This window comes from Nesoenas mayeri (genome assembly GCF_963082525.1).
Source record: "Nesoenas mayeri genome assembly, chromosome: 3".
Classification (NCBI taxonomy): domain Eukaryota; kingdom Metazoa; phylum Chordata; class Aves; order Columbiformes; family Columbidae; genus Nesoenas; species Nesoenas mayeri.
This window is the reverse complement of record NC_137544.1, coordinates 32,456,143-32,471,592: the sequence shown is the minus strand read 5'-3', so window position 1 is coordinate 32,471,592 and position 15,450 is coordinate 32,456,143. Positions and strand designations below refer to the sequence as shown.

Here is a 15,450-nt window from a genome sequence, read left to right as displayed (position 1 = left end):
ACAGAAGCAGGAAATAAAAGCCAGTATAGTTAGAAGGGGAAAAAAATGGAGAAAACAGCTTTTCTTTTTAAAACAAGATATCAGTTAGTTTGGATTTGTTTTGCTTTTGTTTCAAAATACTGCCAGGAAAGGTCTGAAGAGGAATTGTGAACCTTAAAAGGCAAGCTCACTACTAATGACATAATAAATGTCAAAGTTATTTTCTTTCACAGAATAAGAATGTTCCTTTATGCACTGCTGAATTCTCCACTATGCCTAGTCCAAGAGGCTTCACCTGTGCCTTTTGATAAGCAAAATCTAAATGTGGCATGGAAAGTTAAGAGTAAGAACCATAGGCATGACAGTCAGTATGTTTGGCTTGCATACAGATTTTAGGTGCCACCAAATCCATCCTCCTAAAGTAATTGCCTTAGGCAAACATCACCACAACTTTTGGTGTTAGATTTGGAAACTAATAGATCAGATGTATAAATTTTATTTAAATCAGGAATGAACAGTTAGATTTTTTTTTTTAATTAGCCACAGGACTAAAGGAAATTTGCCTCAGGTTTATGCTTTTTACACTGATTGCTGGAGGACATATATCTGATAACAATATAATATTAGATTGGATAGACAATACTGAACCTGAAGTAAAACCTGGCAATGCATAGTTCTGGAGAACCTTTTCTGAATATTTGAAATAGCAAGAAAATTTCTGACCAGATATCCTTTTCTGCATCATGAGGCCATGAATTTTTTTATCTGGTCAAGCTCTTTCCATCACACTCAAAGTCTCAGTCTTCTCTACAGGTTGTGAAGAGAAATGGGTTTACATTAAAGGTATGATATTAAGTTGTGATGCTTCCAATTAAGGCATCTGTATTAACTGTAAGACATTAACAAAAAATCTAGTTGACACCAAGGAGAAAGTGTATTATAGCAGGGTGGATTTTTCTAGGACCTCATACTGCCCCTAGACTTTCTACTTTTGACAAATAAATAGCTAAGAGTTGGGGTGTAATTTATATTGCCTCCTACTAAGAGCAGTTTAAAAGCTGGATTATCCTGACAAAATATTTTCTTTCCCATGAGGTCAATTCTCTGCAGAACAGCTCTATGCTTCTGTTCCCAGCTGGCCTTTAAGAAAAGGAGCAGTGACCAGGATATCTTAGTTCTCCAGCTACTCAGAACTGGCATCATGTTCTCTACTGGTGCCCAGGGGACAAACACTAAATCAGGCTGCTCTAAGGTTTGCTTATCTTCAACCTGCAACCTGTCCTGTGATTCAGCTCTTCATCGTTAAAAATTGCTGTTTCCACAAACACACAGACCTTCCGAGTAATGGTGATTGACACAGTCATCTCCACTTTCCTATTGTACTCAGGTCCTCACTTTCTTAAGGCATGAGAAGCAGCCAGCTCCAGATGCTTTACCATCTTGTTTGCTCCACCCTTACCATTATCCCACTTGCTTCCACCTTGCACCTTAACAAGCCTACCAGTGGGCACCTCTTTCTATGCTTCTTCTTTGGTGGCCCCACTACATCGACCGGAGTCCCTCCTGGCTCCTCAGAAACTCCACCACACTTCTCCATCACACATCACTACTCTCTGATTGTTTTCTGACTTTACCAGGAGTTAGCATACCCATGCAACTGCTGGCTGTCCTGCTCAGTCACCCACCTGCACACAGAGCCAGTGGAGTACAAGATTATTTTCCCACAAGTGACCTCTACTTGTTAAAATAAAAATCCTATTTTAGTACTGTTTAGAAGTAATGATATTTTGGGAGCAACAAAATACTTGTGGGATAAAGCAAATCTAAATCTCTCCAGGCCAGCTCCATTCTCTTACCTTTCTCAAAGACCATTTCCTTGCTCAAGATGGTCTGGTTATCTCTGATCACATCTCCCCGTACAGTGACCTGTGCTGGGCTGTCCGGCAGCAGAGCTACTCCAACAGTCACATTTGCTCCAGGCCTGATGTTCCAGGGAACTGCCACCAGGAACGTGGGTCTGGAAAATCCAAACGGGCAGAGGGAGAAAGGCTAGAAGAGTGAACTACAATCCCCAAAAAGTAACAGCGTCCACACCATAACGTGCGATACACGTTGCAAAGCACTTCTGTCGCACTCGGCGGCGAGGGCTGAAGTGATGCTCGCTCGCTCCCCAGGCGCTGCCGAGCGCAGCCCGGGCTGGCAGGACGGGGGAGGCAGCGCCGCTCCGCCGCTTTCCGGACAGGCTGCCAGCCGGGCGCTGCCGAGCCCCGCTGCCGCCCGGCCCCGACCCTCCCGGCCCCACGTACCCGGCTGCCGCGGAGCTGCAGAAGAAGAGGAGGAGGAGGTGGTGGGCAGCGCCGCGGGTCCGCGCCATGGCGCCCTGTGCGCACTGCTCCGCGGCCGCGCTGCCTGCCGCCCGGTGGGTCCGCCGCTGTGCGCAGGGCCGAGCCCGGGCGGGAGGCGCCTTGGCGGGCGGGGAGGGAAGGGAGAGGCCGCCGCTGCCCCAGCGCCAGCCGCATGAACACCCGCGGGGGCGTTCCCGAGGCCGGCCCCGAGGGAAGCGGGGGGGACAGCCAAGCGGCCAGATATGAACGTATCTATATCCGCGGGTGCGTTTCTGCTCCAAGCAGCCCCTGCAACCCACATCTTCGGGCAGATGCAGCTGGGGAGCGAGTGGGATCCTCGGACAGCGCAACGTCCTACAACATAAACGCCGAAAGTAATGTTTTGTGCCTGTAGCGCCGAGCAGAGTGGCAGCCTGTTGTCCGGACCTGCCTGTTTATCCTTAAGACTTTGCACTGGAGAGAGTGGGAGAGCCTCCGAGGCGCGCTGGCATGGGGCTCGGGCTCCGACGCAAGTCGGGAAGCGTTCTGGGTCGGAACGATGATGGCAGAAATTCAAGGAGCCTTGTAGCTACTTAAACGTGAACCGATTGGTAATGTAGCTCTGGCTGGACTGTCCTCTGTGCCCAATATCTGTAAAATAAGGTCATGTCTGCATTTGCATCTTAACCCACTTTCAGAGTCCAAAAAGTGCCCTGAAGCAGCTTGGGTAAGATTCTGTTCCTTCAGCATGTTCATTGTAACTGTGTGGACTAGACACACCTAAAGGTGTTTTGATTCATCTGAATGTTTTCATCCCTGTACAAGTCCAAAACATGTAGAAATTCCACCCAGTTCTTGAAGTCTTGTCTCTTCAGAAATGCTGGGCTGGCATCCTCTGCATTGCATTGCACAGACAAAATATAGTCAGTTATAGCCCTGAATAGAAGCATCATGTTTTGTTCATACGAAAATCAGATATGAACAGCAAATGTACATAAACACAGTCACTGCCACTCCTGTTCCTGGAGATGTCAGGAAAAAGTGTTTACAAGTAGTGCTGCATCCCCGGCACCCCAGCCTCAGATGGTAAAGCTACACACAGTCTGCATTTCTCCAGTCTCTGGCACTGAGCCCAGTGGGGACCTGTCAATACTAATAGGCTCCCTTAGCCTGAAACAAGGTGGCCACATCCAAACTTCCTATTAGGTATGGTCTATGCTAACCCCCAAATCACACCATGAGTTGTTCAAGAAAGCTTTTGCTGGCCAGGGCAAAACCATGCCAAGGTCAACTTGAGGGTAGAGACAATCAACTTCCAGTCCCAAGAACATTTGCTGGCACTGTTTAATTCATTAGCATGGGTGTAGCTGAAAAGACCATTAGTGAAAGTGCTTGTAAATATCACAGATTTTGCCCATTTGTGTGACAGTATTGTGGACTCCCACATTCCTTGTTTTTTTCCCTAAAGGCTTGTTATTTAATGTTACTTTTGTATATGTATTTGATCTCTTCTTCTACAAAAATACCAAGAAAGGAATCCTACAGCAGGAAGTAAGACAAGAAATAGATTATTAATATCACAATTTCATCTGTCTTGAATAGATTTCTCACTGATAAGAAATCGATAAACACAAATAAGTATTAGATGCCATTCCATAACAACATGCAGGCGCAATTTCTTTCAGGTATATCCATATACTCAGAGATAAGTTAAATTAACGGAGGATGATCCTACTACTTGGACATCTCTGAAACCCCGAGTCCTCTGAACATATCTCCTTTATTCCCTTCTTTATCCAACATGGAGTTTCCTCTGCTGAAGTTATACCACCCTCTGCTTCCCTCTGCCTTGTTAGGAGACACTTAAACCTCTTTTCATAATTTCTTTTCCAAATAGGATATACTACATTGTAGATACATGTAGCAGGTTTTCATGGTTAAACATACCATTTAGGAATCAAATGGGGTACGAAAGGATTCAGTACATTTCCAGTTAGCAGAAAATTTAAACACATAATAGCCCACTACAGACATAATTTTAAGAGTTACCTCTTACTAGCATCTAAACAAGGTCTTGATTTTCAAAAGTGCTCTGCAGCTGCTAATTTTCATTGTAACGTAAGGTGGTGTTTCCCTGAAACACCACTTCAGCTCCTCCACTCTTCTATTAAATGTGGTCCTTCTTTGGCGCCCAAATGGCACAGCGAGTCGTCATACTGTGTGATGGTTCCCATGAGAAAGGCAGCCCTGGGAGCTCTCTCTACCATTCTCCACCCAGCATCTCCCAGCTCTGTGGCCCACAGCCCTCCTAGCCCTCTTCTGCAGCCTGTGCCATACAGCTCCTTCTGGAGATAGGTTTTACTTCTAACACAGCTCATTTCAGTGGCCCCATTTGCAGATATGCCCCCCATGTGGCTATCAGCACAGTGTGTAGATACGAAACTGTGGAGTGTGAGCAGAGATGAGGTCAAATAAGGAAATAAGCCAATTTCAGTTCTATAACAAATGTATGATACAAATACACCATGTATCTCAAGCCTCCTCTGTCCATTCCCCTGCACATAGAGAATAAAAATTACGTAGTAGTCAGGAGTAATTGGAAAAAGAGCATACTTATAAAGAACTGGGCTAAGCTGATATCCTATTCATGCTCACTACGTGTTCTGTTGGACTTGACCTGTGTGTCAGGTAAGCATAATTTATCATGCAACCTTACCAGTTTCAGGACTGGTACATTCCCCTGTGCTCTGTTAATTTGCTCATTTCCATTCACGGTTGTCTACACTAGGGTTTCATTATGCAGCTACATGTCACTGTTTAGTTTGATCCAGGTCAGGCCAATGACTCAAACTAAAAACAAACAGCACTTCATTTTGTGCTAAATTGTTCAAATTTAAAATTTGGGGCACCTAGATTTGAAAAGTTTTTGCATACCCTCCGTTTTCTGTTATAGGGCACAAAACATCCTCAGCTAAAAAATACTTGTCCACCCGGAACAGGCCTATTAAACTGCTAGAAGACTCTGTTTAACTAAACAAAAGACCTTAGCTGGCATACACATCATTTTCAAGACCATAAAAACAACCATTTGGCAGTGTCTTGGGCCTAAGTAGGTTTTAAATGCCTGGCTCTGACAAACACCTGAGAGACTAATTTGTGCACAGAACTGGAAGCAGGGAACTGCACAGCAAGTTATTGAGATCACCATGTGAGGGAAATTTGTTTTGGACCTGATTTCTGCATATTAGGAATAATTTTGAAAGAGTATAACCTAGCATGAAAGGATTTAATAATCTTCAACTGCTCCATGCCAGTGAAGTGGATACTCTGGAGACACAATTTAAGAGGTAAAACAGGTTGGCGTTGTGTTCGGTATGCCAACCCAGGAAGTTAGCTGAAAAATACCTCTCTGTTCAATTTTCACATTTTGTAGTTAAGCAAGCATTACCAGACTCAAGTTTTACATCCATCCGTGATATGTCACCATAAAGAAAATTCCACTTTTACCACCCTCTCTGCTCCACAAGAACCTAATTTTGCTAATCCTTCATGGTCTTTTACAAGCAGAGCCTGTAAAGGCTGTAAAAGTAATCTACAGCACTGGCTACGGTCTCAGGCAGCTAACAGCTTTACTGTTGTCCGTTCCTATGCAACTTAGTTTAAGTCTAGACCAAATACATGTATCAGTATCAGCTGGAATCACACCTTCAAGTTGCAGCCTAGGTATACTCTAAGTAAAAATATATTTTAGTAAATACAGAGAACTGGAATGGTTCTTTAATGCATCTGGAAAGCAACTTCTGCCTTTGTAAATAAGGATTGGAGCACCTAGCAAGCACTACTAAGTGTATGAAGATGGGCTGGAAATAAATACATGTACAGCAAGGTCTACATTTCTCTAATATCACATGTAGAAAATAATACTGTTCAGTAAATGTAAAAAGCTAAGCACTACTACACTTAAAATACTGGGGAAAATCTCAACAAAAATTAAAACAGCAGGGACTTGAATAGTCCTGTCCTGCGTTTAGCATCAAATTGTGAACTTGGCTTGTCAGACATTCAGCTGTATTCAGCAGGCATTCAACCAGATTGTGGTGCAAACAAAGAATATTTCCATGAAATGAGGCAAATTCAGGGAAATCTGAAGGTTTATGTTACATAGAATTTGAAATACAAGATCACGATAGTCTCTTCCAGCACAATATTCCATATTTTCAAAAGCTTAGCTGCTTGCTTTATGCATCACTGAACTTAAGACCTGCAACAAAGCTGATTTAGAGGATGGATAAATCTTTTAATTAATCTCAATAGGCTTTGGATGAAGTCCTAGCAGAAACTGTGATTCAGCAGCTCATGGAACTGGGAAGAAAGCAAAAGTTTGTTTCATTACTCATAATGAGTGGACAAAAATTATAGTGAATACTAAAAATAGGTGGGTAGAAGATCATTCCCTGGTAGTAAGAGAGCACATTCCTTGCTTAGATGTAAACCTGAAGAATTAGTATTTGCTGGAAGATACTGACAGGAGCACAGGATATAAAGCTCTCCCAGAAGTCCTCAGTAATATTAATAACATTTCTGATGCTGGTTCTGGTGATGGAATATGTCAAAACATTTTACACTACACTGACAAAGGGTGTGCCACACACTGAAACTTGCCCTGGGCTACTCAGGGTGGAGTTACAAGAAAATCTGGTCTGCATTGCAATTAAGATCTCTTTTCCAAGTACCTGAAGACATCTCTCTTGATAAATAATGTTATCAGGAAATTCAATTCCAACTTGAACAGTTACTCCAAGCATAGTGGGTAGGATTCACCTGGTCAAATGTGGACTCCGCAATTGTCTACAACCAGTTATTCACATTCACTGCATAGACAGTGGAGCAATGTAGGCACTTTTCAGACCGGATTTATATGACTCATTAAGATACCAACGTTTGAATAAGCAGGCATTCAAAAGTAGCCTCTAAATTAATCAAGGGAATCCCATCCTGAAAATACCAATTTCTAATAATGTCTAAACAGAGAGTCAAGACAAGTAGTTGAAATATATCTTGTTATCTCCAGAACATGTAAGATGACTACAGCTTAAGTGTCCTCATTGAGTATTAAATGAATAAAGCTAAAGACAGACATTAATTTTGACATGCTTCAGATCAGGGCCTGTTTGAAGGCATTAGATTTTGTTTATATATGTTCAAAGGCTGGCAAAGAACAACCAAACAATGTCCAAATAGGAGAAAATCTTCTTTGTTAATATAGCATAGAAAGAGGTTATTATATTGGAATTATATGCTTATATTTTCATAATAATTTGATTTTATTATTAAAATACCTGTACACATGTTAATCGTACCCATAAAAAATTAATGTGGTCAAATCTGTAAATATTGTATTATTGCATTATATTAAATGTGTGCTTTGAAATACAAACAAAATAAAGCACTGTCTTTTAGAAAACACATCAAATGTAGAAGGGCATGATAGTTAAGGCTTCATGAGGTTTTGAGACATACACTTTCAGAAATGAGATTCAGAAAGAAAGGGAATTAAAGAAGGACCGAGAAAATTATACTATGGGAAATGTGAACGTCTGAGGAGCAAATCTACAAATGTTACACCTAGGATCTCCATTCCAGCAAAGATAATCCTCAGTTACCAAGTCCCCTGGCCTTAGAGCCCTTTTGAATGGACTGAGAAGTGCAGAAGAACCATGATGGAATGGAAAATTAGGACCTTGTCCTGTTTTTCCCAGAACAATAGTTCTTGGCGGTCAAAGGATCTCACAGAACCATAATGAATTACTGCAAAATGACCCTATGTTCTTGCTACTGATGTGCTGAAGGTCCTTCAAGATGCATGTAACTATAGTAACCACAATGAGTTTTTATGTGTAGCTGAATTTTTTTATTTCCTCTGCAGCTATCCCCAAAGTAGACTCTTGGCTTTACAGAAATCAGTGGCACTGGAATCATGGCCTTCAGAGAGGTCAGGACTCAAAATTGTATCATCCACCTTGCTCAAGTCTCTGTAACTTCAGTATGAAGGACTGAGTTTTCTTGCACTATTTACTGCATTTAGTCCTTTAACTTTGATTGATATACTGTATCTTATTTGATATATATGAGCAGAACATTTAAGGAGCAGGTTCACGTGATGCCTTTTTAATTGCAAAGTCAAAGCTGCGCTGTAACTTTTTTAATTTTAGCATTTTTCTCTGATTGTAAAATGTTCAGCTATACAGTAGGTGCATATTAAAGCATGTACAAACATGATGTTTTTATGAAAGTGAGAGAAGTTAAAAGCTTTTACAAATGATGACAGGTTGTCCTCAAAAATCTGTTTTCCTAGGGCGGTATTTTCTGCAATTGTATGTGATGAAATTCCTTTTACCAAGATTCATTAATCATTTTATCTTAGCTGCTCTTATTACTTTTGCTCTCTGAGGGTTTTCAAAAGGTCAGTGCAAACCCTCCTCCCTGCAAATACTGCTGAAGCAGCCAAGAAAAACCCCATTTGTATTGAACAATTCAGTGTGCATTAACACTATTTCATTTTTTTTTTAAAGGTGAGAATTCCCTGTGGATTTAAGTATCTTAAACTATAGTCTATAATTATACTGTAAATTTAAATTGCAGCTTTTAAAAAAGGAAGTTCTAAACCTAGTATTTCCATAGTGTCATAGAGTAGTATATCACAGCATTCTGGACTGCATGCATTCATATATTGTAATGTCACTTTTAATTGTGTACATAAAAACTGGCAGATTTTTTAATGAATGTGTGTTTCTGAAATAGCTATTTACAACATTCATCTACCCCCCCAAAAAAAAGGGGGGGGGGGGAATGTTGGTACAGCAGTCTGTTTTATAGACCAATGTAAGTCAAGGTGTGGAGACAATGCTCTAAACCAGCAGACTACAGAGATGTGTATTTTAATGCACCCAGAAAGGACAGAGCAGGTATCTGCTCCCAAGGAAATCATATAGAATCTACAAGAGGGAAAGAAAAGCGCCTAGCAATGGTGGAGACTATACTATTTCAGTCCTAGTTTACTCCATCTTGGCATATCCAGAAAAGGTCAACACCAGAAAAAAAGAAGACAGAATTAGAAGTAGTTGTTTAAAAGAGAAGCTTTTGTAGGATTGATCTCTGGAAGGACAGACTTTTTTTTTTTTTTTCCTAAAAATGAAAACCAAACTTTCTTCTTGGAAATTGGCCCAAAGCTAAAATTGTGCCTATGTTGAAGTTTAGTTTGTCCTTTTTGTAAATCTAAAAAAAAAAAAAAAACCTTCACTTTCCAACCACCTCCACAACTCCACTGTGATATAAAGAAGCAATAGTTATTTAAAGTAGAGGTAGGCTGACATTAACTGTGTAGGTAAAACCTCTCAGAACCTTCATTCTATTTTAGAATATATCCATTTGACAATCCTGTAACAAGAGAGTCAGCCTCGTGTCATGCAAGTTGTCAGTTTCTGAAGTAAATAAAATGGCTTCTATAGAGAGAAGTGATTAAGAATTATTTTTAAAACATACACTCAAGCTATTTATAAAACTTGCACAAAACTTTGTGTTTAGTTAGGACAGAGATAAATACCAGTTGTCTCTCCCTAAGGGCCAACACTTACCACATGCTGCCTACAGGAAAGGAGGGAGGGTTAGGAGTCCGATCTCAGTGATTAAGGACTTGAGTAAAGGTTTCATGTTTCAAGGCACCAAATAAGCCAGTGTCTTAATACACTTAGCCCTTGAGTAATGCCACTAGAGGATACTCATTCATGCTGTTCAAAAAGCAACTGTTTGTTCCATTGCCAACCACCCAAAGCAGCAGTCATGTTTATTTAAATGAAGAGGGTGTGGACCCAAGAGCTACATCTTTCCAAACCTTACTGTAGCAACCAAATGTTTGGAAATTGCTGTCATAGTCTGAAATGTGTCCTATATTGGACGGCTTTCTGAGGCCTCCTAGCCGTGTTTTTAGGCTAAAGATTCACCCTGTGATTTTTCTGACCACTGGCAGCAGTTCTTGGAGTTTCCTCTTCTCATTTTGTTCCTTAGCAGTAATTTACTTCAGATATTAAAAATAAAAACAAAACACACTATATTTAAGATGCCTAGTGCACAAGTTATTTTTTATTCCTGAGAGGGGTCACAGGATCACAGGACCACAGGAAAATTCAGGGCAGAAGAGAGCTCAGGATATCATCTAATCCAGCCTGCTGTTTGAAGCAGAGTGAGGAATGAGGTCAGACCAGGTTACTTGGGGCTTTATCCAGAATGATCTTGAAAATCTCCAAGGACTGAGACTGCAAAACCTGATGGCTGGATGATACAGACCTCAGGAGTCTGGAATTGCATTCTTTATTGTGTCTGAAACAGAGCTGTTAAAACTGCATTTTATGCTTAGCTGAAATGCTCATACATTTTCATCTTAATTAAAATAATGTAAACCACAACCATGCTGCTATTTGAGTGACTGCAATAATTATTTTTGCCTCATTTCCCCTTCTCTGGTAAACAGAAATGTTGACAATAGGACAAGGGGCTCTTCTACAGTACATAATACAATTAAAATTAGAATTGGAGGTAAGGAAGCAGAGTCTTATGTACATACCATGATAATGCTGTTTTGGCTCTCTCAGCAAGGTATGGCAGCATGGTATGTGGTGTTCACTAGAAAGAGAGTGAACAGTTACAAAGGATTATGTGACAGACATCAGGCCAGGATTCGATGCAACTGATATTCAACGTGTATATGGCTAGACTGTCCCAGGAGTGACCCTGAGCAATGTGGATATGTTGACAGACATCCGAGTCACACCAAGGTTTCCTCCCTGACATGGGTCACAAAGAAAGTATAGATATAGTTTACATCTGTCTTAAAAAATTCTGACACTTGAGAATTGATGCCCTCCAAGCAAATAGAAGGAATAACACTTGTAGGGTATAACAAATGGAAGTTAGGAAAGACTGGAGAAGACGTTTCCATGCTAGCCAGAAAGAACAGTTTGCTTGCAGCTATCAGAAGTGTAGAATAAGACAGAAAACAAACCTCACCAAGAAACTGAGAGTTCATAAGGGATGTGTTGGCCTACTTAGATGAGAATTTTTGTTTGAATTTAAACATTCTATTACTTTCCTAATCCTGAGGTGGGAATTGCATTTACTCTTTCAAAATTCAACAGTTTTCAAATCAACATTAAAGGAGATGTGTCACTGTTGTGATTGTTGCAAGAAGCTTTGTTTGTTTTTGCTAGGCAAACCTAGATACCAAATATCTGAAAATCTCCAGACTTATGTCTTCCTTAGACACCTGCTGGTAAAAACTAGTAAAGTCACTCTCTATTTCCCCAATCAGTCTAAGGGATCTCACACTACCACACACATTTTCATGTCTCCTAGATTCACTGTTATGCAAGAGACTACCAGTTATTAAGTACCTAATTCACAGGTTCTTACATTAATTTGCATATTCTGTTCCTTGAGCATAAAAAAAGCACATTATCTTGTTCTGCATGACAGGCTACATCCAGCTCTCTGAGATATCTGCAGAAATGTTTTACTTAGTTATTGACAAGAGAAACATATTTTTCATGATCTCTCACCCTTAAGCATAATGCAAGTTTGTACATACCAGCACTTCTAGGATTAAGTGAAGTTTATTTGCCACTCACTGGAAATATCTTTTTAAAGTTTTACCATTAACTTTCACTACAGTTTCTGTGTTCAAAGAAAGGATATGTACCACATCGTGGGGTGGAAACTCTTGAAAGAAACATTCTAGCCTGTCACCAGGCAGGTATGAAGATGTGGTTTCACAAGACTGAGCCACACAGCTGAAAGTATACGTTCAATATTTATGCACACCATTGGAATACATAAAATACACCCTGAATCTGTAAAATACCAAATATTTCAGCACCTGACTCTCCACGAGTAAAATGTATTAAAAGCTAATGTTTCTGTCACTAGGCATGTGCATAGGGAGAGTTAAGTCTTCACCAGGGATTCAGAAGATAAGCGTTTCTTCTTACAGCATGCTTAGTGTAAGACTGCAAAGGTATACCCTGTCCACAGCATATAACTCAGCTGTGGCAATCCCTGCCCCAGGGCATGTGGATACTGAATTTTACATGGGTTCAAAATCAGATGGCATAAATTTATGACAGGCAAATCTGTCAGGGACTACTGAATATAGAGGTACCACATGCAGCTTAGGAGGGGCCTGAATCACCAGGCAGTGTATTTGAACATGCAGAGACTGTTCAGAGGATGTATCAGCCCATGTTTGGGCTATACGTGTCCTTCCCTCAGCATATGCTCTTGACTGCTGTGAGAGACAGGACACTGAGGGAAATGGACCATGGGTCTAACACACTATAGCTATTCATATCTTTTTATAAGCCCATTGACAAAAGAATTGCTCTTAGTAAGCTCTTGCACTTCCCTTAGTAGTCTATGTATCTACAGCTGAGCATTTAAAGCCATTAACCCAGCAAATACAGAACTCATCCACAGGACTGAGGGACAGCGCTGGTGGGGAATCTCCTCTTTTCCCTAAGAATATTCATGGCTTCTATACATCAGGAACAACTCTAGCTAAAAATAAAGAAGATTCCACAAAGCCCCCCTGGTTTAGCATTCACTGCAGAGGTAAAACTAAATGCCACTGACAGAGGAGAAATATGAATCTGTATTTTCATGTACAAATTAGTGTCCTCACACTGTTTAATAGGAAATGTCCAGCATCATAGCCACTCCCATTTCCTTTAGGAAGAATACCTTTAAGTAAGGGAGTCTAGACATCAAGATTACCTATATTTCAAATCTATACTTCCACTGGCTATCACCACACTAAAATTTAAGTATTACAAAGCCTGAGTCGCTCCTCTGAATCCAGTTCAGCATTGCCACACAACTCAGAAGAGCACTTTGTAGAGGGCACAATACCTGCTTCCTTTCTTCCACAAGAAAGCAATGCTGCTGACAGAGGAAAGTCCCAAGCTTCCTGCTGTCCTGGCCAATGACAAAACTTGAACTGCATGGAGTGCCTCTGCTAAGAAATTATAAGAAGAGTGGGCATGATGAATGTCTCCCCTTTCAACATAAACCCCCAGGCAAGAATATCCATGGCGACAGGGAGCCCCGAGGCATTTGCAGCAGACAGAGTATTTCCAGACAAATGAAAACACATTGTACTGCCAGGGTCACATAAACCATTTCTGATTTGGTCAGCATCATCTTATGCATGATTTAGTAATGACTTTGTATTCAGCTCTGCAGCAGAAGGAGTGCACAGCTCAAGGCATCCTAATTCTTGTCCTTTTTGACTGACTGTAACTTGCTATCTTGTGGGAAACCTAAGAAAATCGGAATGCATATCCATACCTATTTTTCTTGTCCCAATGATCTGACACATTAACGTTATATTCTTCCATTTTGTAATTCTCAATCTACAACATAAATATCCTTGTCAGGCATTTACAACATAAAAATGTGTATACTATACTGCATATAAGGAGATTCAGACAAATTTAGAAGTAGATGGTTCAATCTTCACTCATTGAACTCTGCTTATATTACTTCCAGTCATTTAAGAATAACCAGATGATTTTTATTGTGAGTATGAGCTGTATTTCTCTGCTCCTTTCTTCTGTTTCTTTTGAAAAACAAGACTTTGAAAGTCAGATTATTGAAAAGGGCACAAATAAATACCAGTATCTTGTACTACTAATTAAAAAAAAAAAAAAACAACTAAAACCAAAAAACCAAACAAACAAACTACACCAGACTGATGAATCATATGGGAAACCAGAACAAACAACTTTTTTATTATATCCTATAACCCTTCATAACCTAACAGAAGAGACATTATCTTGCTCCGGAGTGAATGCTGTGACCTAGGTTCACACCCTTCATTTATTTTCCCAGGCTGCCTTCTTCATCTTCTAAGCAACCCTCAACTTTTGGGGTTGAGGGTTGCTACTTAGTATTGGTAGTGTTAAGTAGTTTAAAACACGAAATAAAACACAGGATTCTTTCTACATCATCACAGTCATGTCCTGTTTGTCCCACTGAATGAGTATGAGAGTTTGCCATAAGGAGCCATGGCACTGGAGGAAACAAGTCTGGACTTTCAGCAGGCACCATGCGAGGTTTCTTCTCCCAGATGGAAGTCAGAGGAAAGAGAGTCATCGGCTGCTTTGCACGAGACATGCTGCAGCCTCTCTTTTTAGCCTGATCATGTGAAATATCAGGGTGGGATTTAGGGAAGTGCAAACCTTTGCTGTTCTCCTTTCTCATGCTGTGGATCCAGATGACAAGGGAACTGGGTTGCTGAGCAGTGCTGTCCCCCACCTCCCGAGCCTAGCACAGAGTACAACTGCATCCAGCATTGAAAGGAACCAGGGCAGAAGTGGCTGAATACAAACAACAGTTCTTTTTAGAAATAAAAAGAAATTAAGACAGTGTCGCGGTTGAGATGGACAAACGACATGGACCAGGTTCTTTCAAGATGAAAGTAATAGAGCGCCATTTATTGCTACAAGTGCATTTTTATACAATTCTACCAGTTCATGTGTCTTTTCACTATTGGTTACAAGTTACAGTACTAAAATCTCATTGGTTAATTTTTCTATCATCCATGTTATTCTTCTATCCCCTTCTTTCTCATGGGTACATCTCTCCTCTCTCCGGATACTCCTTTACTCCCATCCTTCTCAAGGGTAAATCTTAATATCTCAAGGCTGATCTCTACTCTCATATTTTCTGTCAAGGATTCCACAGACCCGCTGCAGTTTCCCACAAGACAGAAAATACTTAAAATATTTCCCATTAGGACTGCATCACAAGTATAACACAGAGCCTGGCAGAACAGAGCATGGGAGACAACCAGTATTGCCTGGTAGGCTGGGCAGAAGCAAATAATGCATATTTAGAGACAGCTATATACAAATTCAGCCTCCAGGGAATAAGAAATGATGTTCTTATCAGCTCTGACAAAGGTCAGTGCTCCTCACATACTCCTTAATCTGTATTTATGGGTCTCACCTTTTGACTCTGGGACTGCAGCCTTGCAATCAAGCTGCTCTTGGAGCAGTATGTCACTAAGCAAGGAAGATTCACTCGCCAGTGAGAGTCT

The 15,450-nt window shown here is 40.7% G+C and overlaps 1 protein-coding gene across 1 annotated transcript in view; it reads right to left on the bottom strand.

Moving 5' to 3' along the window:
* CD109 (CD109 molecule) overlaps positions 1-2,492 on the bottom strand; it is a gene marked incomplete at its 3' end in the record, with an annotated part of 73,912 nt that extends 71,420 nt beyond the window's left edge. Inside the window, exons 1-2 of the mRNA XM_080342703.1 lie at positions 2,286-2,492; positions 1,836-1,996 (exon numbers count right to left, since the gene is read on the bottom strand). Coding sequence (XP_080198829.1) covers positions 1,836-1,996; positions 2,286-2,353 — 229 coding nt within the window. The 5' untranslated portion in view covers positions 2,354-2,492. The remainder of the gene's footprint in view (positions 1-1,835; positions 1,997-2,285) is intronic.
* Positions 2,493-15,450: the final 12,958 nt, after the last annotated feature.